Here is a 24,786-nt window from a genome sequence, read left to right on the forward strand (position 1 = left end):
ATTTTTACAGCTGTCCCATAAGTTTGATATTATTTCAAAATAAAAAGTTAAAAAACCAACATAACTTCAGTGGTGGCTATTCTGTAGTGGATTACAGGTGACTTATTTTCCTCTCTATATCTTTGTACAGTCTGATTTTTTTTTATAAGAAGCATTGATTAGTTTTATAATCGTTCGGACCAATAAATCTGTTTGTATTTTTAAGCATTATAGTAGATAACTATAGTACAAACATCTCTGTAGGATGTTTGATATAGCCAAGCACAGAACTGCTTAAACAAGATGCAGAGGGCTGCTTGGAAGCACAGCAAACTTTTGCAATGCACTTTTCAGATTGTCTGACTTTTTTTCCTCACCATTTTCCCTCCTGTGTATAGCTGGAAGACGAAATTACTACTTTACGGCAAGTTTTATCAGCAAAAGAAAAGCACCTGGTTGAGATAAAGCAAAAACTCGGCATGAACCTGATGAATGAGTTGAAACAGAACTTCAGCAAAAGCTGGCATGACATGCAGACTACCACTGCGTATGTATGACATTAACAGATTTTTAAAAATTTACTTGGCCTGCTTTTTTACCACTGGTCTTTTTTTTCTACAAGGCTGATTTGGTGCTTGTAGCTAAGGAAAATATTTTCTACAGATGCAAAATAAAGATACGTGTTTAATTATTAAATACATCAAATGTGAAGAAGACTCTCTGAAGTGGCTTCATGAAATAAAGCTCAGTTCACTAAAACTGTCTATTTAAACTCAGACCACTTTCCTGGGATTTTGTGGTTTAATTTTTTCTCTTTATTATAATGTTTAAGCATTTGTTAAATACATTTTTCCTTCTTTTTTCTCAAAAACTATAAATGCACAAGTGATTTTTCTTCAGAATATTTGACACTCACATTATATTTTGAATTTCTGTCAAAAACGGCCAGAAATTTTAGTACAGCCTCCTTGGCAATTAATTTAGAAAGAAAACATTGCACCACTCATATCTTCTGTAGATGTGCTTCACATTCTCATGACTTTAGGGAATATCTGGAGTTGGATTTAAGCCAACAGAAAAGTTCTTGGCTTTTCCCTTATCATCTTGTCTTGTGTCAGGCTATGTACAGAATAGCTACGGTTGCTCTACAATTTTATTTTTATCGGATTCCTCTTTACATTGCATTAAATATTTAAGTATTGTGGTACTTTTCTGGTGATTTAATACTCTTTGCCTGCCAGGTGGTCTTGTACCAAATGTGAAAAGATGCCCACCTCTGTGACATGATTTTTCTTTGTGTGTGTTGGAGGCTGGAGAAGTTACAGAGGCTTTCTATCCCTAGTCCTAATGTTAGCCTCAAAGGAAATGTTTTTCCTTTGGGTTCTGCATTTTCTTCCCTAGTATTACCCATTGGAAAATACAGGTTTTGCATTCCTGATACCTAAGTGTGAACCAGATTTTCTCTTTGCTGGTACTTTTCTCCTGGACCTACAGACACTTCCTGGTAGGAAGAAGTACCAGTGATGGACAGCAGTTATTCTAGTTTTGCTGGGGCTCAACTTTACCTGCTGGCCCTAAGAGCTAATATCTAAGGTCTTTTGTTTCAGTGAAGAGGGCCTTTGTAGGTATGACAGGCAGGTTCTAAAAGGATCACAAGTCTCCCCAGTGTGCTCCTGTAGTTTGATGTGAATGAGAGTGTGTCTCTGCCCCTGTAATGTGGGCCAGGCAGTTGTGTAGGCTTTTCTGCTCGGCACCACAGGGACTCAACCAGACAGGTTGTGGGCCCAGCCCAGAGCCCGGCAGGAGGGAGCCAGGAGCACATCAACTTATCTCGAAAGGCTACCCAATCTTCCCCAACCTGAGAAGACCATTGTGGAAGACAGGAGGGAGCCAGGAGCACATCAGCTTATCTCGAAAGGCTACCCAATCTTCCCCAACCTGAGAAGACCATTGTGGAAGAAGATAAGAAAGCAGACATTGACGATATCAGCTTAAACTAGATGTTACAACACTGACAAGGATAGCTGGTTTACAGGCACTACAACTTGAGCATCTGTCAGTAGTTCTGGCCTTTCGTCTTTGCGCTCTGATGCCCTATAACAGTTAATGGCCTTGACAATGTGAGGTTGAACAGCCTCCACTTCCCAGGGTTGGGTTGCCTCTGTATTTATTCCAGGACCCAAGGGCTTCATGCCACACTGATCTGAACTTCCTTCTAGGGTGTAAGAACAAGGAAGGACCTTTCTGCTTGGTCTCCCTAATCATGCTGCAGGGATAAACTAACAGAGTAGAAGTGGGAGGGGGTGGCAGTTCAGGCAGTTCTACTGTGAATATCTATCTATGCAGAAAGTATGTCAAAACGGAAGGTCATGTTTGTCCTAGGTCTGATGGGGCAAGGTGGGAGGTGGGTCCCTGAGGAGAGAGGTCCATACTCTTACTGGGACAGGGGATTAGAGCAGGCAAACTTAAGGAAGGCTTTTGGCTTCTTTGTATAGGGGTGAGAGAATACATAGTCTGCATTTTTCCCAATTTTGAAAAACAAAAGGAAGTCCATTTAGTGTTCAACTTTTTGCTAGATGAATAGAACAGATTTATTCCCTGTGGTTATGAACTTTACATCTAGTTAGGAAGATAGTTTCTTTAAGAGCAATTATAAATAACCTATTAAATTATGGGTGAAAACTAATGAGAAGAAGAATGCAGGGTATTGTGGGAATGTAAAGCCGTGGAAGCTAGTCTGGGGTCTCAGGAGACATTACCATAGCTAAGTGATGCTTAATCTGCACCTGGAAGGATAAACTAGAGTTAGTCAGGCCAGGAGGGGCAGGAGGAGCCCAGTGGAGTCACAGCCTGGGGGAAGGCCTGAAGCAGGAGTGACTGGGAAAGCAGTCTAGTCAACCAGTGGTCATCAGTGGGATCCCATCACCCAGGGCTGTGACATATGTTAATAGGACAATTTTTTAACCACGGGCAATAGAAACTCTTTAAAGGGACACAACCATTTTATGCACTCAGTAAAGTGCCACAAGAAACAAGCAAAGACATAAATGAATGAGGAAATATCAGGAAGTGCTGTGATGAAAACAACACAGAGCATTGAGCCTGAGAGTGGCCTGGAAGGGGATAGAACTGCGATTGAGTGGTCAGGGAAATTCTTGTTTTGTAGGAGGTTACTGTGAACTGGGACCTAAATGGCAAGAGCCAGTCTAGTGAAGGTCTGTGGGGGAGAGTTTCAGGCCAAAGGGAAGGCTAATGCAAAAGCAAGCACCAGCTTTGCAGGTATGAGGAGACCAAAGAAAGTGCTTGTAGCTAAAGAGGAGGTAAGAACCACGGAGGTCTCCATGCTCAGGAGAAGAATGGGGATTTTGTTCCAAGGGCTTTGCATGCCATTAGAAGGTTTGTTCTGATTCACCTATAAAGTAGTCACTCTGGTTTCCTCATATAATATAGATTGTGAAGGGGCATGGCTAGAAACTGGAAAATCATTTATGATGCTTTTGCAGTGGTCCAGGTAGATGTGATGGATCCAACATTGGAGAGGTAGAGTTGGGATAGGGAGAGGCTAAGATTTGGAAGTTGGGCCAACAGAGCTTCCAGATGGTTTGCATGTGGGGGACGACGGAAATATAGGGGTCAAGTATGACTCTAGGGCTTTGGGTTGGACTAAATGGGTGAGTACTGGGACTGCTTACTGAGATGGGCACACAGCATTGTGGATAAACTTGTGGGGTATGCTGTCTGATTGCTTGGGTTACAATCTGGGCCTCACTGCATCTGTGAAATGAGGGTCTGGTTAGTACATATTTCATAGCTAGGGAGGATTCAATGAATTCATATTTGCCAAGTATGCAGGAGAGTGTCTGACATGATGTAGGTATGCAGTAATTGTTTGTTACTGTGGGAAAGACTGAGAGGAACAAGTCTGCAGGAGAGACCCAAGAATTCTGTTTTGGTAAGTTGAAGTCTAAAATGCCAACTAGACAAGCAAGTTGATATATTGAGAAGGCAACTCAGAGAAGTCACAGGCAGAAATGGGCATTTGGGAGTCATCAGTATATAGATGCTATTGAAAATCATAGACTAGATGAAATGTCCTCAGATTATTTAAATAAACATGAACAATCTTGGACTCACTAACATACAAGAATGAAGTAAACTTTCCTTTGTAGGGAAGAATCAATCCTTTCTTAAGGAGAGGCCATAAGTCTGTCTATAACATACCTTCAGGAAAGGTCTTCTTCAACATTCTTTCCTTGGCTGCCAAGGCGGTGGAGATGGCCTTAGCCACATTTGGATAAAAAGGTTGTCTCAGAGCTCCAGGAATACAACAGAATCTCTTTCCCCAGAATTAAGGCCTTAATCTGTTAGTACTTGGGCTGCCCCTTCCAGGACCTGATCTATGCCTGTGTGAAGGAGAATTCGATGTGAGAGAATTATGAGGTGACATCAGGTTAGGTTGGGTGGAATTAAATTTTAAGTCTCTAGAAAGAATTTTCGCTGTCAGAAGATTGTGTGTGACTCCCAGAGACAATACTTTGTATATTGATTAAGCAATCTCAAGCTATTTAGTTTGATTTATAAATGGAAAGAAAAATCTGTGGTATGTTAATGAAAGATCTTGGCATTTGGTCTATGGTAGGATTCAAATTGGAGTAGGACTCTATGGGTCGGAATAATTGCACAGCAGATTGAAATTATCTCCTTGATAGATTCTGAGTTCAACCACACACAAGTTCAAGAGATCATCTGAGTCTGGGGCTTGTCGTTGTTCATCTTACCATTGTGGTTTTTGTTTGTTTTTTAAATTAGAGAAGGTGAGGATTTACAGAACAAGCATGCCTAAAATACAGAATTCCCATATACGACCCTATTATTAACACCTTCCATTGATGAGGTACATTTGTGACAATTGATGAAAGCACATTTTTATAATTGTCATCTTTTTTTTAAGGGCTTACATTTGAGAGAACCTCAGAACACACAGAAAAAGCCTCCTTCCCTTTTTGGTCTTCTGCTGCCTTTTTATATTTTCTTTAGGCTTCCGGGAGAGGTTGGGAGGCTGCTGGAAGAGAAATTGAATCTCTTCTGTAAATTAATGAAGTAGAAATTAGGAAGTACAGCTTGGTGGTCAGCTATTACAACCAATAGGCTTCATTTTATTAAATGTGCCTGTGCTAACCCATGAAATTCCCATACTTGTAAGACCCTTTGTGTTGTGCCACAGACCAAATGGTAGGTCTGCAGGGGTGGGGTAGGGGAGAAGGTTTGGGAAAGGGTTCTAAACTATTTCATCTTTTTGGAAAACTTAATAACCTCATACTACATATAAAGGAGTAAAACCCTAACATTTGGCTTTAAAAAATGCAAGTGCTTAAAAATTGAAGTTTAATTTATGATTTACTTATTCTTCAATTCTGTGCTTCCAAGCCTACACATAATGATCAGCAATGATTATTATTTCTTTTGACGAGGAGCTCTTTGAGGCACCATGGAGTTATTCACCGTTGCCAGTGAATAAAGACTTAACTGAGAAACACACACATACCAATCTTACTCAGTTGCTCATTCTTCTTACCTTTAGGCTCTCATCTTTCTACACAAGGCAGGAGATAGTCTTTTTTCCATATTCAAATGTAAATTTATATCTTGATAACATGTTTACTGTACCTTTGGAAGAAAATAATCCCCAAGGCTGTATGTATCTTTAGTGAGATGCTGCATATGCAACCTTTGCGGTAATCATCTTTTTAAAATGCTCATAATAGGGTCTATATACATGCTATGAAATATCTTCCTGTAAAAAGACTGTTGGATGTTTTAATTTTTCTATTTATGTGTAGAAAAATGCTTGAAGTCAAAATATTTTAGAAGATGACATGCTCTCTCCTTTTGATTATTAGCACTGACTTTCAAATTAGTAAGACATGACAGTAGGAATCTGCATGAAAAGTCAAGAAAATGATTTTTATTTGGCTTGCAAAGAACTTTATACCACACTACTGAAGCTCCCCCTGCCTGTGTGATGGGTAAACAGCTAACCTGTCCAGGCAGTTAAATGCTATCCATTCCAGCAGAACTGAACCTCTGAAAAGTAAAACCTATTTTCCTGTTGACTGGCATTAAAGAACATGAAGTTTACTTGTTTTCAAAAAAATCTCCCGGTAAACTATCTTAAATGAGTTATTGTACATAAAGTACTTAATAAATGTTAGTTGTCATTGCTATCATGGCTAAATCTTTGCCAAAGAAAGATTCAGAACTAAACTGGATGGGTCGCTTGTTAGGAAATGCAGCATGCCTACAGAGTTATTTCCTGGAGTTGCTTTGGAGTACAGGAAGAATTTCCCTTCATTTACCTTAAGGCCTCAATTGCTCTTCTCCAAAGGGAGAAACTTCACACTGGAAGATCCTAAATCTGTATCTGAAGCTGAAGTCTGGGAATCGAACTGGACTCTATTTCTTTCCTTTGAACTTCATGTGGACCGTGCTGTGGTTAATTCAGGTGTTGTGGATATAGCAATGATGTGGCCTTCCCCTCAGGAAGTTCAGGCTGGTCATGGAGAGATTTGAAAACCATAATTGCAATACAGGAGGAAATGTTTTGAAGATGTACAAAGGAGATTATGGGAACACAAAGAGGCACATAACACAGGCTTCTTGAAGCAGCTCCTCCCAATTTTTCTGATGCGCAATTGACAGCACCCTGAGGGTATCTTAAATTTCTGACTTTTATTTACACCTGGGTCCTCTGCTTTATCAATATGTAAGATAGCAATAGTGGAACCAATATTTGGCTTTAGGGAAATGAACTTGGCCCAGTGATTAGGGTGTCCATCTACCACATGGGAAGTCCGCGGTTCAAACCCTGAGCCTCCTTGACCCATGTGGAGCTGGCCCATGTGCAGTGCCACACAGGGGTGCCCCCCGCATAGGGGAGCCCCACGCACAAGGAGTGCACCCGTAAGGAGCCACCCAATGCAAAAGAAAGTGCAGCCTGCCCAAGAATGGTGCTGCACACATGGAGAGCTGACATAACAAGATGATGCAACAAAAAGAGACACAGATTCCTGGTGCCGCTGATAAGGATAGAAGCAGTCACAGAAGAACACAGTGAATGGATATAGAGAGCAGACAACTGGTGGGAGGGGGCAGTAAATAAATAAATAAATAAATCCTTTTTGAAAAAATGTTTGGCTTTAAATAAGAGATACTGTTAATAGTAATCTAAAATGCTAAGTAGCATTTCCATTTAAATTACAAGGTTTCAAGTTATTGAAATGATGGATCTAATTATTTTTCATTACTTAAATATTATTGAACATAATTTTGTAAGTAATATTGAGAAAATTTAAGTATCATTGGTACAAACTATGCACTAAGTTCTGTAGCATAATGAAGGGCAGAAAATGCAAGTATACTGACTTTCTTGGGGGGTAGGCCCAATAGGAGGAATTTTTTTCAAGATTTAGACTCCTAGCCTCCGGATGGGCATGTATAGTCCCTTTTCAATTTTAAGATCTAGCTTAAAATTGTCTAGCTTGGTCAGGAGACAGCATAAGGCTACAGCATCTGTGTAATACACAACTCCAGAAGGGCCCTGCACTTAGGCTGTGGTGTGAGTGGTGCCCCGGGGAGGTTTGTGAGTGCTCTGAGCCCAGGGGCCTGTTTCTCATGGGGTCGCAGGTTACTTTGCTCTTGGAAATCTTTTTCTGTATATAACACCTCTCACTACCTGCCCCCTGGAAAGCTCTTTCCCTCAATGATTGTTGTCTAGGTAATGTATGTAAATGGCTACTGACTGTTTTCTAGAACTGTGGTTAGCTTAGAGCAGAGGTGTAAAACACATCAGAAAAAAAACAATGCATCTTAGAACTCTTGATGTACAGAATTATTGTTTCTTTTCTGGAACTATATATAGAAAGCTGACTTAATAAGCCCTCAGATGTCTACCGTCTCCCAGGCAACGAGACATCCAGGTAGAAAGCAGCGCTCTGGCCTGCTTCTGACCCACACCTTGTCAGTGAAGAGTCACCTACTCATAGCCCTTCTGGGCCTGTTTCACCACCTGCTGTTGGAAGGGATTGGGCTCTAGGGCCTTCCAAATTTAACATTATGTAATCCTCAAAATCTGGTGACCAGTCCTAAAATCCTAAAATTGCATTGAATGATCCATATAGCTACATTTTAACTTTGAAATGTCACATGGATATAGAGTTACATTTTCATGTGCAGACATGACCGTCATGGCCACCACAGTAAGGCTGTGGGGACCCTGCAGACACCCACCTCCCATGTGGCCCTGAAAGTGCCTTCAAAACACAACTTGGCTAAAACTCAACGCATGCTTACTATTTCCACTTCTCTCTAGAGAGCTATTTTTAAATTAAGCCATCAAATGCAGAAGGTGGCGCAGAAACGTACACAAATATGTGCAAAAAGTCATCTCTGATCCCAAATGAATGTCGGAAATTCAAGCCATTGTCAAACACCTAAAGTTAAACTACATGGAACAGTTATAAGAAAACAAGATTAGATGCACAATGTCTGAAGAACATGCAATCACAAGGAAGGAAGGTCTCTAGCTGGTAGCCAGTCCCACCCTCACGCAAAGGCCACAGATGGTGCAGAATATCTCCTTATTTTTCCCTTGAGCCACTGTTCAGGCCATACAGAGTCAGCTGAGAAAATGCCCAATAGACCTTCCCTCGGCCTCTCTCGTTTTTCTTTTTCTACCTTGTCCGCCTCCCCCGCCCACTTGTCCAAGGCTCCAGGGACCTCTGGTCCCTGCTTGGACAGGGAAAGGTGGCTTTGAGGGCCTTCCTAGGGATGCAGGCTTAGGTCTTTTGGTTCTTCAAAGTGAAACTTCTGCAATACAATGAAACCATTTTCTTGTCAAAGTTGATGGCATCACACAGCAGAACAGGTGGAGCAGAAGCCCTCAGGCAGGATAGGTCTTGGGGTGTTAGATAATAGTAAGGAGTTCAGGGTGGCTGAGCAGAGTGAGCAAGAAGGAGGAGGACGATGAGGAGGAGGAGAGAGAGCTATGCTTGGACACCAGGCTGCCATCTTATGGCCCTCTGTTCGGACTCCGGCTTTTATTCTGAGTGAAATGGGAAGCCATCGCAGGGTTGGGAGCACAGGAGTGACACGTGATCTAGCATTTAAAATGGATCCCTCTAGCTGCTGTGTGGAGGTGATACTAAGGGAAGGGAAGGGGAGGAGTTGGGAGACCAGTGGAGAGGTTATTGCAGTAGCCCAGGTGAAAGCCAATGGTGACTTAAACCAAGGTGGAGTGGAGGTGGTTGAGACAGTAGAAAGATTCCGGAACTTTTTTTTTTTCCTTAACTCCCTATTGGAAATATTTTGAAGTTTGAATCAACAGCATTTCCTGATGGATTGGACATGGAGTGTGAAAGAAATGGAAGAGGCAAAGATGATGCTAATTATTTCAATTGTTCTATTTTCTCACTACTACACATGAGGAATTTGTATTAAAATTTTTCTTCATGTTTTTTAGAATTGTAGTGTGAGTAGAGGATCTTGGGTTCAGAGTCAAGGGACTCCCAACGATCAAGAGAAACCCCATGTTTGTGGGGCATTAGACACATCTCAGAACATATTTAGATGGTGGATTCCAATAAAATGAGGGAGTTGAGTCAGAAGATATCCAACAGCCATTTCTGACCTAATGTTTTCTTTTTGACCTGCAAATTGTAGACTTTTCTCTAAATTGAGAAATACTATCTTTTCTCCTCTTTAGATGGAAAGGTTCTGTAGTGCAAGAACCTATTTCATCTGTATATAATACTGTGCTTTCCTCTATTCCAAAAGGAATGGATTCCATTGTTTTATTGCATTTTCATAGATCTGGTTTCTTGGCACAATTATACCTACATGAAAACATCCTGAGAATATAACCAAAATAAGAATTCCAAAGTTTTATTTCTTTATTTGTCAATTAATCTTCTTAGTTTCCAGGACAAAAAAACACTACCTTTAAATCATTTTATTATAGACTATTTCTGAGCCCAGTGTCCAAGTGTTCGGAGCATAGCTTTGGGAAAACATTTATTAGCATGTTTTTCCTGTAGAATTCCTAGCACATGCCATTTCAAGGTCACACCTCACTAAAGTCTTAAAATAATGATGTTTTTATTTCTTGCCTTTGACATTTGGTACTATTTTAACTGCCATATCACTAAAAATGAGTTAGGTATTAACATGTTATTTCATATATCGAATGCCTGAAATTCCATGGTTTCATATGATAAGATTTTTTTCCATAATTGAAAACTTAAAATGATGTAGTAAAATGTGAAAATAAAATTGTAATCTAAATAATCTGATATTCTGGGACCTTTATAATGCAAAAAAAAAAAAAAAAAAAAAAGATTAGACAGACTTCTTTAAAAGTTATGCATTTCTTCCACTTTCTCACCTCCCGTTGGCTGCATAACCCAGTGCCCTCTGACATGTACTTTATTCTACTTCCACGACTCTGTCCAGTGACACAATTACCTCCTCCTCATCAGATTCTTCTTTGACCTTCCTTCCTCCTAGTCTTTCCACATCCATAGTATTGAATACACTATGTCTTTGGGCTTTATCAACACTGTTCTCCTCCTTCCCTTCTGTTGATGGCTCTGCTTTTCCTGCTCAAGAAGATTTTCCTAATTTAACTAAATTTATATGGTATAGCAGTTTTGTATTGTTTATGAATTCCAAAAATAGACATTGGATTATGTTTATAAACTGGTCTGTTCCTCTGGGTGTATTCGAGTGTATTAGATTCAGAGGTTTCACTTTTACTTGATTAAATTAAGATTGTGATTTTGATTTGGCCATGTCAGTAGGGGCAGGAACTCACAGAGCAAACAACACAGTAGAGGAGAGAGTTGGAGTTTTGATACTGGAGCCCCAGAAAGCAAATGCACAGAGAAGCAGATATGTGAGGAAAGAGAGAAGGCTCCATTAGACATGGCAGAGGCCCCAGAAAGGGAATGAGTCTGATCGTCTATAGCTGACTTTGTGAAGAGAGCAGAATAGCTGAGCCCAGAAAGAAATGAGCCCTGGGGAGAGAGATAAGCCTTATGCACGCCTACAGCTGTAATCAGAAGGAGCTGGGACCACAGAGCCTTAGGAGGAAGAGGAAGTCTGAACCTTCTCAGAGACTGGCAGCCATCTTGCTCAACACATGGCAACAGACTTTGGTGAGGGAGTAATTTATGCTTTATGACCTTGTGAGTGCAAGCTTCTACCCCAAATAAATACCCTTTATAAATGCCAACAGATTTCTGGTACTTTGCATCAGCACCCCTTTAGCTAACTAATACATTTGGGCACCCTCAAACTGTAACCTCCTTTTGGAGGGATTTTATTTGTAATTACCTTACAACTGCAAACCCATTACAGTGTAGCACACAGAAAGAATTGTTAGGAAGTGAATATTTGTTTTGTTGGTCTAGATAATATGGTTTTTGCACTTCATGAAAAGCAAGCAGTTTGTAAATAAATAACATAAGGAGCTGGTGATATATACTCATCACTCCATCCTGTTAACAAAAAGAGAACTGTAGAATACCATATTAATAAAGTGATTGCAGCTCCCAAGGAAGAGCAAAGACATGTTTAAAGCATTTCATTAGAATCTGCTATTTAGAATATAGGGTGACTATGCAAGATGGAAGTGTCAGGGGTAAGGGTGGAGGGATAGGGGAAGTTCCAAGATAACTGATTTCCTACAATATAAATGGTTCTCACAGGTACCCTCTGCATGTAAGTATTTTAGGTTAACTTTGGAGGTAGCTTTGGAGGAACTTACCTAGGTGTAGTGTAAATACTAATGAAGATAGTATATAATATCCATAGATAAAATAAAGAAGGAGGACCCCTATCTCACACCTTATACAAAAATTAACTCAAAATGGACCAAGGACCTAAATATAAAAGTTGGAACCATAAAACTGCTATTAGAAAATGCAGGGAAACATCTTTAAGATCTTTGGTAGGTTGTGGTTTCTTAAACCTTACACCCAAAGCACAAGTAACAAAAGAAAAAATAGATAAATGGGACCTCCCCAAAATTGAACACTTTGTGCTTCATGTGACTATTAAGTAAAAAGGCACCTACTCATTGGGAGAAAAGTTTTAGAAATCACATATCCAATAAGCATTTGAGCTCCAGTAATATATAAAACAATCGTACAACTCTATCATAAAAAGACACGCAACCCAGATTAAAAATGGGCAAAAAGACCTGAACAGAACTTTTCCCAAAGAAAAAAACTAATGGCCAAAAAGCATGTAAAAGGATGTTTAACATCACTAGCATTTAGGGATCTGTAGATCAGAACTACAATGAGATATTCCATGCCTTACAGAATGGCCATTATTAAAAAGGCAGAAAACTACAAATGTTGGAGAAGATGCGGAGAAATGGGAATACTCCTTCACTGTTGGTGGGAATGTAAAATGGTGCAGCCTTTGTGAAGGGCAGTTTGGTGTTCCTTAGGAAGCTAACTTTAGAACTATTATATGATCTGGCAATCCTGTCACTAAGAATATATTCAGAAGAACTGAAAGCAGGAATGTGAACAGACATTTGCACACCAATGTTCATAGTAGTATTATTCACAATTGCTGAAAGATGGAAACAACTCATGTCTATTAACCAATGAAGAGATAATAAGCAATATGTGATATATACAAACAATGGTGTTCCATTAAAAAAGTACCTGGTTCATTAGGGAAAATGTAGAGCAAAACTAAAATGAGATATCATTTACTTTATAGAATGGCCATTGTTAAAAAAAAACAAACAGAAAACTACAAGTGCGGGAGAGGGTGTTGAGAAATAGGAACACTCCACTGTTGGTGGGAATGTAGAATGGTGTAGCTTCTGTGGAAAAGTTTGATGGTACCTCAAGAAGCTGAATATAGAACTTCTGTATGATCCAGGAATCCCATTACAAAGTATATATTAAGAAGAACTGAAAGCATGGATGTGGATTGACATTCGCACACTGATGTTCATAGCAGCATTATTCACAATTGATAAAATATGGAACCAGCCCAAGTGTCCACCAGCCAATGAATGGATAAATAATATGTGGTATATACACACAATGGAATACTATTCAGCTGTAAGAAGAAATGAAATTGGGGTGCATACAACATGGATGAACCAGAAGGACATTATTTTGAATGAAATAAGCCAAACACAAAAGGGAAAATATGGTATGGTCTCACTAATATGAACTAAATATGATGAGTAAACTCATGGAGTTAAACTATAGAATATACTTTCCTAGGAGTTAGAATGTGGGTTGAAAAGGGGGAGCTGATGCTAAATGTATGTAGAATGTTTAATAAGGATAGACTGTAAATGTGGGAAAATGGTTAGAGTTGATGGTAATACATTATATTATTATATATCTAATATTATAGTGAGAATAATCAGCACTGCTGAAGGGAGTAGTCTAGGGAGGTTAATGGCAATTGAAAAAGAGCTAGAGGATAATCTAGGGACTGTTTAACAGATTTTGGTGGTGGATGATGATTGTGGTTAATAATACAAATACAAGAATGTTCTTCTATTACAAGGTATTAAGTATATAGAAGGACATGGGAAAAATATAACTAATATAGCATATAGACTATGGTTAACAGGACTATTGTAATATTTTTACAGCTATGGCAAAGAAGGTACTCTATCAGTGCTAAGGGTCATTAATGGGGGAGTATAAAGAGGTATGGGATTTTTCCTTTTGGAGTAATGAAAATATTCTGAAATGGACTGAGCAGATGATAGCACAACACTGTGATGAAACTGAGAGCCTCTGAGTGTACACTTCGGATGTATTATAGAAGGCAGGGGACTGTATAACACAGTAAACCCCATGGTGAGTGATGAACTGTGGTTATTATAAATATAAGAATATTCTTTCATGAACTATGACAAATATATAATATTAATAAATGGTATTGAAAATAGGATGGTTTGTGGGGAAAATACATCAAATATAAGCTATGGACTATAGAGAGCGGTAATATGATGATGTTTTTCATCATTTGGAACAAATGTGTCACCACAAATGTGGTGGTAGAGGAATTCTGTATGGTATGCATGATTGTTTTGTTAACTCACAACTTCTCAAATAAAAAAAAATGAGAAAAAAGTAATAAGATTAATACTATTAAACCAAAAAGAGAAGATAGTATGTGCATTAAAGAAGTAGTTTATACCAAAAAATGAATCTGTATAAATCTTGCTTTTTATTTCCTAAAGTTATGCACCTTTTTATTATATATTTAATATAACTCAAATTCCTCAGTCCTATGTATGGCACTGCCATCCTTCCTGTCACCTATACTCAAAACCTCAGGACAATCTTTTCTTCTTGTTCTTAGTTGTTACTTACAGTCTCCTGTGAAGTTCTATCCATTCTATTTCTATTATCTTTTTGTGTCTGACACCCTACTTCTCTCTGTAACCACTGCCAAACTCCAGTTCAGAGCAGAGTATCCTCTTCATTGCCACCAGTTCACTCACCCAGCATTTTGTTTGTTTGTTTGTTTCTTCTAAATCTCTCTGCCAGTTACTAGGGACACAAGGATTAGTGGCTTCCGAGCCCTCAGGGAGTCGCAGGCTCGTGGGGACACAGGCTTATAAATGATAGCAGTACTGTACTCCTAAAAGTGTTTTGAAAAAGCCACTATATTATCTTCAGATAATGTGCCCTTGTTATTCTCAGCTTTAATACTAGGGAAAAAGTTAATCAGTTACATTTTGCCTTTTTATGGTTAATCTTACTAACAACCTGTAAAAGCTTAAATTTCCCTTTGAAACCATGTTTTCTAATTTCCATGTGGCCTTTGGTGACAAGAATTTGCATTGGAAAATATCTCGTGCTAGCACAAATACACGTCTTTAAGGGTAACTCTCTATCCTCTGAGCAGTTCCATCCATGTGGGCTCCGGTTTGCACCTTCTTTTCTGTGTTTGTCTTGTCTGTTCTTCCTGGGTTCGGATCTAAGGCTCTGACTCTCCCTCTAATGAACGGCACCCAGCCCGACATCCCCAGACATTTTCTTCTGTGGCTCATCATCTCCCTAAATCTATTGGCTACAGAGCATTTTCAAAATAAGGAGAGAGAAGGAAGATGAATATTTCATGGGAGATCATGATATAGAAACCGTGTAACTTAGGGTGTTCTGTTTTATTTCTAGCTACAAGAAAACACATGAAACCCTGAGTCATGCGGGGCAGAAGGCCACTGCGGCTTTCAGCAACGTTGGGACGGCCATCAGCAGGAAGTTCGGAGACATGAGGTACTGTGGGAAAGGGCTGGAAGGAGGTATGAAGGCCTTGGCTTTCCAAGAAAAAGGGCAGCGGGCAGCGGTACCTATCAACGGGTCTTATTCTTTCTTAAAAAAAAAGAAAAAGGCTTTTAAAAATCTTAACGGTTAAAAATTTCATGGTGACTGAGATAATTTTTCTGTTGGGAACTTTTCTACCTTAAGGTCAGTATAGTGGGACCAGTCCCAAAGACACCCTTTCCACAATTCCCAACCTTGTACACATAGAAGGTAGAGTGTGCCTTGAAATCCCCTTAATCATTTGCAAAGAGGAGGGGAGGGGTTCAAACAAATGAAGTACATGCTGAACCTTCATTACCATAATTTAAATGATTACCCTAAAATAGGTAATGTGTGGCATATGCTTTGAAAAACTGTCCCAGGTTATACATCCTACGTATTTTTGTATATATACATCTAGTTTTTTTTCCTGTGCTAAATATATACATATTTATTCTTTTATTTTGAAAAAGTATCATATAGTAGATACTTCCTGGTTGTTTTCTTTCTTTATTTTAGCAATATATTGTGAATACGTTAAAAAGATTTCTTATACTTTCATTTTCAGTAGCTATATTAGCATCCAGAGCATAGCTGCAGCAGAACTTTTAAACAAGTCCCCTTGTATATTTTGGCTATTTTCAGTATTTTTCTGTTACATAAAACTGCGGTGAATATCACGGTAGATTTTGAACTCAGAAACAAATATACTAGAGATACCAGGAAAAAAAAGTGGTATTGGCCATTTTTATTTTTATGTTATATATTAGAAAGTTATCTTATATAATAACTGACGTTTTTTTGCTTGTTAAAATACCTATCATAGTGTATTTTTATTTTTTGTTGTTATTTTAAAAGTCATACACGTTTACTGTGGAATAATTAGAAAATATGGAAAGAGATAAAGAACATGAAATATTCCTAGTTGTGTTTCCTTCTAGACTTTCCTGTCTATGTAGGTTTTTAAAATTTTTAATTTTCAAATTTTTATTGTGGTAACATACATAAAAGTTTAAGTTTCCCTACTTTAACCACTTTCAATTATATCATCCAGTAGTATTAATTACATTCACAATGTTGCGCTGCTGTCACCACCATCCATTACCAAGAATTTGTCATCACCCCAAACAGAATCACTGTACCCAATGAACATTAACTAACTCCCCATTCTCTTTCCCCACCGAGCCCCTGGTAACCTGTGCTCTACTTTCTTTGTCTTCATAGTTCATATATTGAAATAAGACAACATCTGCCCTTTTGTACCTGGCTTATTTCACTCAGCATGACATCTTCAAGGTTCATCCATGTTGTAGCATGTATCAAAACTTTATTCCTTTTTCCAACTGAATAATATTCCACTGTATGCACATACCACATTGTGTTTATTCATTCATCGGTTGATGGACACTTGGGCTGCTTCCACCTTTTATAGTGCTGCTATTAACCTCAGTATACAATTATCTGAGTTCCTGCTTGCAGTTCTTTTGGATATATACCTAGGCATGGAATTGCTGGGCTGTATGGTAATTCTCTTAAACTTTCTGAGGAATCACAAACTTGTCCACAGTGGCTGCACCATTTTACATTCCCACCAACAGTGCATGAAGTTTCCTATTTCCTTGAGTCTATGCCAACACTTGTTATCTCCCCCCTCTTTTTTTTTTTTAACATAATGATCATACTGGTGGGTGTGAAATAAATGGTATTTCCTTGTGGTTTTGGTATCTGAGTTTATTTTCAAGTACATTTTACATTTTTTTTTTTGAAAGGCTGTGTGTATTTATACTGCTGGATTCTTAAAAAAAACTATCGCTATCATGTTATCTGTAGTTTGACACCTGGAGGCAAATATTTATATCTTAGGGTTTAAATTATTTGTGGCTTCCAAAATTGGTGGCTTGTGCCCAGCAGTCATGCACCATCTTAACAACTTGTCATTTTTGGGGTTAGAGTGAGGTAAGTACATGTGCATGAATCTTCATTTTTACTAATATTGCAATAATGAAAAGCAATTGAAAAATTTCAGAGACAGAGTGTGCTGGACTGGTATACCTTCTGGGTTGTTAATTAATGACAATTTATTATAAATAAACTGCAGTCATTTCAATGGCATTAAAACATTTACCTAAACAATTTAAACAATTCCTTAAAATAGGAAATACCCTATTGCCTTTTATCCACAAGGAAATCTATTTTGCCATATTTATAAAATTTGTTCCCTCCATACTTAGGTAAAGCCTTTCACTTAACACTGGGACCTCAGCATAGGACTCCCAACTAGATTTGGGTTTCCCCATCCTTAGGGGACCTTACAATAGCTCTGAAGTTTCTTTAAAATGCATATTCCCAGATTCACCTTACAGAGACTGTGATTGAGTAGGTGAGTCTACTGTGATTGAGTATTGTGAGTCTAAGAATCCACATATGCAACCATCTCCCAGGTGATTCTGCTTTTGCTGGACAGGTTATGTACCTGGGTGTCCTTACATGCGAAATGGGGATAAGAATAAAGATGTCATTGGGTTATTATAAGAGTTGCAGCTAGAAGAGAGCCTGGCATCTATCAACCGCTAAATGAATGCTAGTTTTTATCCATACTAAGTGACCCTCTCAGTTACAAGGTGGCCCCACAGGATGGAAATTAGGGAGCGTGCATTAACATAAAGGCTCTGCTAGTGAGTTTTTCAATGTAGCAAAGAACATGGCATATTTACATTCATATGCTGATTGTGTATAATATCTGGGTTGTGTCCAGTGGCTTTCCTCCCATTTTAATGTGGTTTTGACTTCTCAACTTTACATTAAATCATTGCTCAATATAGAGGATACAACACTTTCATTATAAACTGTAGCTAAAAATATTAGAAAATGCAGCCTGTTACTAGGGCCTCAAATATAGTCCTGGAAGACTTTGTAGCATTTGAAAAACTCAGAGCTGTATTTTTTTCCACCTATAATAGCTAACATTTATATATAAGTGAGGATAACTATGTAGGAAAGCAACAAGTTTTGCAATGAGTTTTTAAGTTTTAAATTGTTAAAACAGTATACACAGAAGTCAAATTTTAGAATTGCTTCAATTTAATACAGATTTTTAAATTAGAAAAAATATGTAGGCTGTCATTTTTTCTGTTCAAATTTCTGTTCCAATTTATAAAATAAGAGTGGGGACATTTAAAAATTTTGTCACAAGCATTTTATTTAAACCCCTTGTTGGTTTAAAAGTATTGTATTAATTAAAATTTTTTATTAGTTCCACTATTAAATTCTTTTGTGCGTTCTGGGAACAAATTTGTGAACCTGTTCAAAAAGACTGCCATGAAACTCAGGTACCTGGAAAGAAAAATAGTACCTCTCAGTATTTCTTTAAAATAATTCCAAATTAATATCCATAAATTTTGAAAACCTAGGCTTTGGTTTCAAAACAAAAGGCAAAGCACAGTGTTAGCATTTAGTTTACATGTTTTCTAAAAATAAGTTCTCTTTCCAGAGCTGTTTCTCAGTTTAACTTGATCACTGTTAAGTGAAGTCGCCTTGGTCCAGTCATGGAATTGTTCCATCTCTTTGTCTGTAAAATAATATTGTCAATACTAACCTAATGAAAATGCTTCCTGTCACATTACAGTGAGGTCACAATGTGAAAAGTACTCTGAAGAAATTCAGGCTGTTGGAGTCATTTTTACAATAACACTGGCATTTTCTTGGAACTTTGCAATGAATTTGTTCAAACTGGGATCCAGGGGTGATGAAATGTTTGGAGGAGGCATATCATTTTATTAAATAGGTTCAACCATCTCTCTATATCCATGGGAATAATAGGCAGAAGCAAAATTCTAAGACATCAGGAAAATGATTTTTTTCATTAAAAAAATGTTATTGAAGTATATTATACGTACATGCACATATGTAAACAATATATGTGTATAGTAAAAACTGTGAACTTAAAAAACAAGCAAACATATCATCAAACAGTGCTCCAATACATCATCCCACCACTACTACCTTGCATTGTTGTGAAATATTTACTACAAACTATAAAAACACATTGTCAAAATATTACTGCTAACTATAGCCCATATCTTATACTTGGTGTATTTTCCCCCCAACCCACCCAATTACCAACATCGTGTATTAGTATTATACATTTATTATGGTAAATATTTTTTAAGATACCAACAAATGAGTATACTTAAAAAAATTAAAAGAAACAAAACACCTAAACTGAGGGCTGAATGGAGTTACCTAAACTTTGCTTTTGGGTCTGGAAGCAGGGGCTGGAAAGGGCAGTTGCTTTGGGTGTGCTGATGTGCTAACCGGCCTCTGCTCTTCTCTTCCGTGCTGCGATGGCCTCAGGTCCCACTCCATCGGGTAAGCACCGCTGGCCCTGGACGGGGCTGCCTTCTGCTGCCTTGCTGCTCCTGAGGTCCTCTGCTTTCCCAGCGTGCTGCAACACCAAAAGCAGACTCCTCTACCAGAGAGTGTCCATGACCTGGAAGGGGCAGCTGCTGGGGCACCTGCTACACTGAGATATATTGATCTCATTTTATATGTGTTTCCTTGGCCAATTTCCATAGCTGAGCAATCTCTTAGGTATCTGGCTTGCTGACAGTTCCATAAAGGTCCTTGTTTTATGCATCCTTAGAACCGAGAAAAGAAAAAAGGGGAAGTGCAAATTAAAGTTGGGTAACTTGTATCAAATTTATAGAAAGTAGAGTTGAGAACGGGAAAGTTATTTTCTCTACATGGTTGTGCATCTCTGAATTTATCACAGTTATTGTATGGGTGTTTAACCTTCAATTCTCTGAACCTTCTGAAATTGTAGGAGAGAAAGATTGTTGGAATTGGACATGTCATAAAGTATGCAGTGGTCCCAGGCCTCGGAATTAAGCTTTTATTTTTTTTAAGTTGGAATCTTATCATGTTTTTAAAGTTTTCTAAAAAACTGCCTATCTTTTGAGAGCTGAGTAGATTGGTAATACTGATAGATTTCTTTCATTAAGTCTATCTTGATGTAATTTCTGAGGAAATATTTTGCCTATAGTATAAGTGGAATGTCAAGGGTAAGACCATAAGTACCCCCTGAATCTCCTCGTTCTTTTTTTCTGTGTTCTGGTAAAGCACTGCCAAAACTAATGACCTCAGCTGATATGGTTGGGGAAGGGTGATGGGTTTCATTCCTGACCTGTTAGCTTCCTGGGAGAAGAGAAAGCAGGGACTGTGTTGAAGCGCGATGGGGAACATGGATCTTTTGCTTCCCTATTTGCCTCTTCAGCTTCCTCCCAGCCCTGATTTCTGAGTGGAAGTGACATAGATAATAACAGGCAATCAGAGGGAAGCTCTTAGAATTCTCAGGAATATTTATATTTGTGCTAGAAGTCCTTGAAAATTAAACCAGAAACCAGAATAGATGCTGCAGGCCCTCACTGCACCGTGTGAACTGTGTTTGTCTGGCATGCGCTTCCCCAAATGCCATGTCAACTACCTCCTTCCCTCTTCCTGGCTCCCCTCCCAGGGTCTCCCCACCCGTCCTTACTCCTCCTGAGTGGGGAGACCTTAGTCAGGCCTGGAGAGGATGACTGTGGGTGACCCAGACACTCTGCTCAGATCGCATGGTTCAGGGAACCATCGAGGAAAGAATATACCAACATGGACCCTCCACTCTTCCTTTTGAAGTTTGGAAACTGTCGTCCATCACTCCAAAGGGGACCAAATATCATCCTTGTGGGGAAGGCAGGGAAGACTTCAGATATTTGACATTGCTGTGTTAGAACAGTGAATAGGGAGTTTTTCATGTACTTATATTGTCCTGTTTTCTTTTTTCTTCCTTCTTTTCCCCTTTAATCTGCTTTTGCCCTGAAGCTACTCCATTCGCCATTCCATAAGTATGCCTGCTATGAGGTAATGTGTGTAAATGATTTTTACCGAATGTTAATGCAGAATGTATATGAAGTTGTTGCTGTGCTGATATTTACTTTGCTTGCATTCTTCCTTTAAATGAAAGGAAATTACTGACAGGCCAGCTCACTCTCTTTTCCCATGCTCTTAAGCAAAGCCTGATGATTCTGTAAAGTATGAGGGGCTCGGCTTTTGACCAGACAGATCGGCTTAAATCCAGCCTCTGTTGTGCAAATCAAGACAGGTTGCTTAGCCTGTGCCGATCATCAGTGCCTTAGCTGTACATAGGGTTGTACTGAGGTGTAAACAAAGGAGCCTGTGTAAAGCCCTTAGCACAGGGCCTGGATCATCCCGGGCATGCTTGCAAAAGATGAAATATGTTTCCTGTTTCAGCAGAATTAAATGTTAGCCTGAGAGAAGGTTTAAAGAGAAGGATAGAAGGTGAAGAAGGCTACAGTTCTAGAAAGGATATCGTTAGTCTTTTTAAGGTAGCTATTAAAGCGGGCAATAAAACTGTCCTTAAAATGACCTGCTAGATGAAAACTTGTTCGAGAAACGTTTCCAGCTAAATGTTGCCCTTCAAGTTTGCATGGCTTAGTGAGACAGTGAGATAAAGTGAAACTAATAGTAATAGAGTAGGGAAGAATGGGTATGAAATTGGGAACCAGAAGATGCAGGTTGTAGTCCTGCTCTGCCAAGAATTAGCTTTGTAGCCTTGGGAAAGTCACCTCAGTGATACCCGTTTCATTGCAATTTTTAAAAGGGGCTAGGACCAGCTTACTGCTTTCCCACAGTACTCTCCAGAGCCCTAGAGCTGCCTTAGACTAGCATGGCAGGGTGGGGGGAGGGAATCAAGCTACTGGGATTCTCCCTCACTTTGGTAAGAACTGTGTTTCTTCTTCCTGCTTTATATATTGGTGTGTGACTCTATTGTAGAGGAGTTCAGTTATTTTAGCAGCACTAAATATTTAGAGTGGTATGTGCTATGATTAAATCTGATTAAACAGTTTCTGTTTTCCAGCAGGCACACTAGTGTAATCTAATTAGAGGAAGATCTATTCTATTATGTCCGATGAACTCTCTTCCACCCTGACATTCCTTGGTTAATTTGTTGACTTGGAAATTTAACCACAGTATTTTTGTTTCCTAATTTGGTGATGAACGGGGGGGTACTAATTCAAGATCACTTAATTTATCTTTGAATGACCTGCTCCCCCTAGCATAGGGACCCACAAACTGAGTAGTACAACTTACAACTTTGAGCAACTTGTCAAATTTTGAGTCTGAATGTCCAAAGAGTGCTTGCAAAAAATTAACATAGTTTTCTTCTGTGAACCAGGAATCCATCTAGTGGCAGGTGGGTCAAATGCAGATGCCAAAGGATTGCCTGAAATTAACTTTTTAAAAAAAGGATTTTACTCATCTAACATACATCCATGAGCCATGAGGCTTAACCCTCTATGGTCCTGTGTATGGGTGGATGATAGGTCAAGTGAGCAGCCTGACGAAATAAAACCTGCAATGGACATAAAAGACCAATAAGTATGTAATTTTGAACCGTTCAAGCACAACTCCACTAATATTTCATCATGAAAAAGAGGCGTTATGGAAGATCACTCACAGGAATTTGACTGATGTTTGAGTCATCTAGCAGGTGTGATGCCAAGCTCCAGCCCTCTGAACTCACCCTTGTTGATTCATGCAGCTCGAATGCAAATGTTCTTCTGATCCCATGGAGGTCACAGGCTCAGGGAACAGCATGTAACAGCCAAATTCACCCAAAAACATCTTCTCCATGTTAGTTTCTTCTTGATAGTATTAGACCCTGCTTCATCCCATACTGTACAATGAAGCCCATAATTTTAGCCATGCTCCCTAATGAAGATTTTCTAGGTCATTCCTCTTATTTTTTCTGCTCTCAAGAGAAAAAAAGCAGTGTCTCAAATAGAGTAACATTCCATTGAATTAGTTGACTGGAAAATGCTGGCAATGTTATTAATAGTTGCTGAAAGCTGGCATGGACACAAGTCTGAAGATCAATTTTTAGTTTAGTTCTTTCAGTTGGATTTGGTGATACTTTTAATGGTAACAGTATCATTAAATTGTAATGACATGGGGCCAAATCCAATAGAGGAAATCAAAAAGCACCAAATGAAGTACTTAACTTTTAAAACAATAAGATGGTATATAGATTAGTTAACACCATGAATGAGTCGCAAATAAAATGCCAATAGGCTGTGAAGGTTCTGTCTGGTAAGAGAACAAATAAGTGTATCCTTTTGGGAAGGGAAAATAAAAACACATGCCAATAACACCATTTGTCACCAGGCATTAGACAAATAATGGTGTATTTCAATTTAAAATAATGAAAGTTTTAACTTTCAGGAACACCACGTCATGCACACTGACAAAATGATTACTTTGTAAGGCAATGGGAAAGAAAAAACTATGAACCTTTTTTTTTTCCTTTTGAGCCATTTTTCTGTCTTGTCTGACATTTACTGAAATAATAATAACTTTAAATCTTGAAGTGGGAAATTCAAACATGACATCGACTTTCCATTGATTACCAAAACACTGAGTTGGGAGGAGTGTTATGCTAGAAACATTTCATTAATTGAAAAAATTAAGCTATCTACAGCTCCTGTGTTTCACTGGAAATGATTTACACCATGGAATTATTCTAGAGTTATCATTGCCAAATGTGTTATCTATTCTGCAGTTGAGTATCTGACCATTTTATTTGGATAAATACATGTCAGGTTATGGTTTCTGGATATAACCTAGCAGAAGCAAATTATATTTTAAAACATGGTTGGTGCAGGTGGCATGCTGACAGCTAGCTTTCATGTTTCCAAATAAGAGCAGACAACAACCAACAGCATCATTGCCAAGACAGCTAGGTCTCTGGAGCTGACCTCTCTTTTCTTGTTATTTTAGGAATTCTCCTACTTTCAAATCATTTGAGGAGAGGGTTGAGACAACTGTCACAAGCCTGAAGGTACAGATGAAGTGAATTGTGTGTGCTTGCATCCGTTGAATCAGGACAGCTCAGCCACTGCTGCAGTTAGTTCCTAAGGTGGTGTGCCAGGCAGCATTCAGTGCAGGCATGAAGGCAAATGTACATACTCCTTTTTCCTTGCATCCAAATCTATAAATAAAACTAGTATGCAACAGTGTTACTGCATCCTTACAGCGCGGTCCATGTAACATTCAGGGGTGAACTGTTCATTGCGGTGAATTGGGGTTGATGTTTATCACTTAATCTCATCGCTGGATAGAATTCTTAATCTATCCCCCAAAAGTCAATGCATGAGAAAGAACTGTAGATGGGATAAAGGACTTGTGAACTTTGAATTTAGTGTGTGAGTAGAAGTTCATAACAGCCAAGAGCTCCTCTGGTTTGGACATGGACCAGCAAAAACAAACTTGGAGTCATGCATGATACTGCCACTCAGTTCCTGTCAGCTATTCAGAATTGCTTACTACATTCACAGATCGAGCACAGGATGGTTACATGGAGGGAGGATTAAGCTGGGTCTCAAAATGTATTACT

The 24,786-nt window shown here is 38.8% G+C and overlaps 1 protein-coding gene across 3 annotated transcripts in view; it reads left to right on the top strand.

The window, feature by feature from the left end:
* The window catches only part of TPD52L1 (TPD52 like 1), a 120,736-nt gene that overhangs the window by 90,679 nt on the left and 5,271 nt on the right, over nucleotides 1-24,786 (top strand). The window contains exons 3-7 of one of the 3 annotated variants that reach the window (XM_004466791.4): nucleotides 378-526; nucleotides 15,207-15,308; nucleotides 19,689-19,703; nucleotides 21,195-21,233; nucleotides 24,171-24,231. In XM_004466791.4, the coding sequence (XP_004466848.1) occupies nucleotides 378-526; nucleotides 15,207-15,308; nucleotides 19,689-19,703; nucleotides 21,195-21,233; nucleotides 24,171-24,231 (366 nt within the window). The remainder of the gene's footprint in view (nucleotides 1-377; nucleotides 527-15,206; nucleotides 15,309-19,688; nucleotides 19,704-21,194; nucleotides 21,234-24,170; nucleotides 24,232-24,786) is intronic. The other 2 variants (XM_004466792.5, XM_004466793.4) reach the window with 2 other exon arrangements.

This window comes from Dasypus novemcinctus, chromosome 11 (genome assembly GCF_030445035.2).
Source record: "Dasypus novemcinctus isolate mDasNov1 chromosome 11, mDasNov1.1.hap2, whole genome shotgun sequence".
Taxonomy (NCBI): domain Eukaryota; kingdom Metazoa; phylum Chordata; class Mammalia; order Cingulata; family Dasypodidae; genus Dasypus; species Dasypus novemcinctus.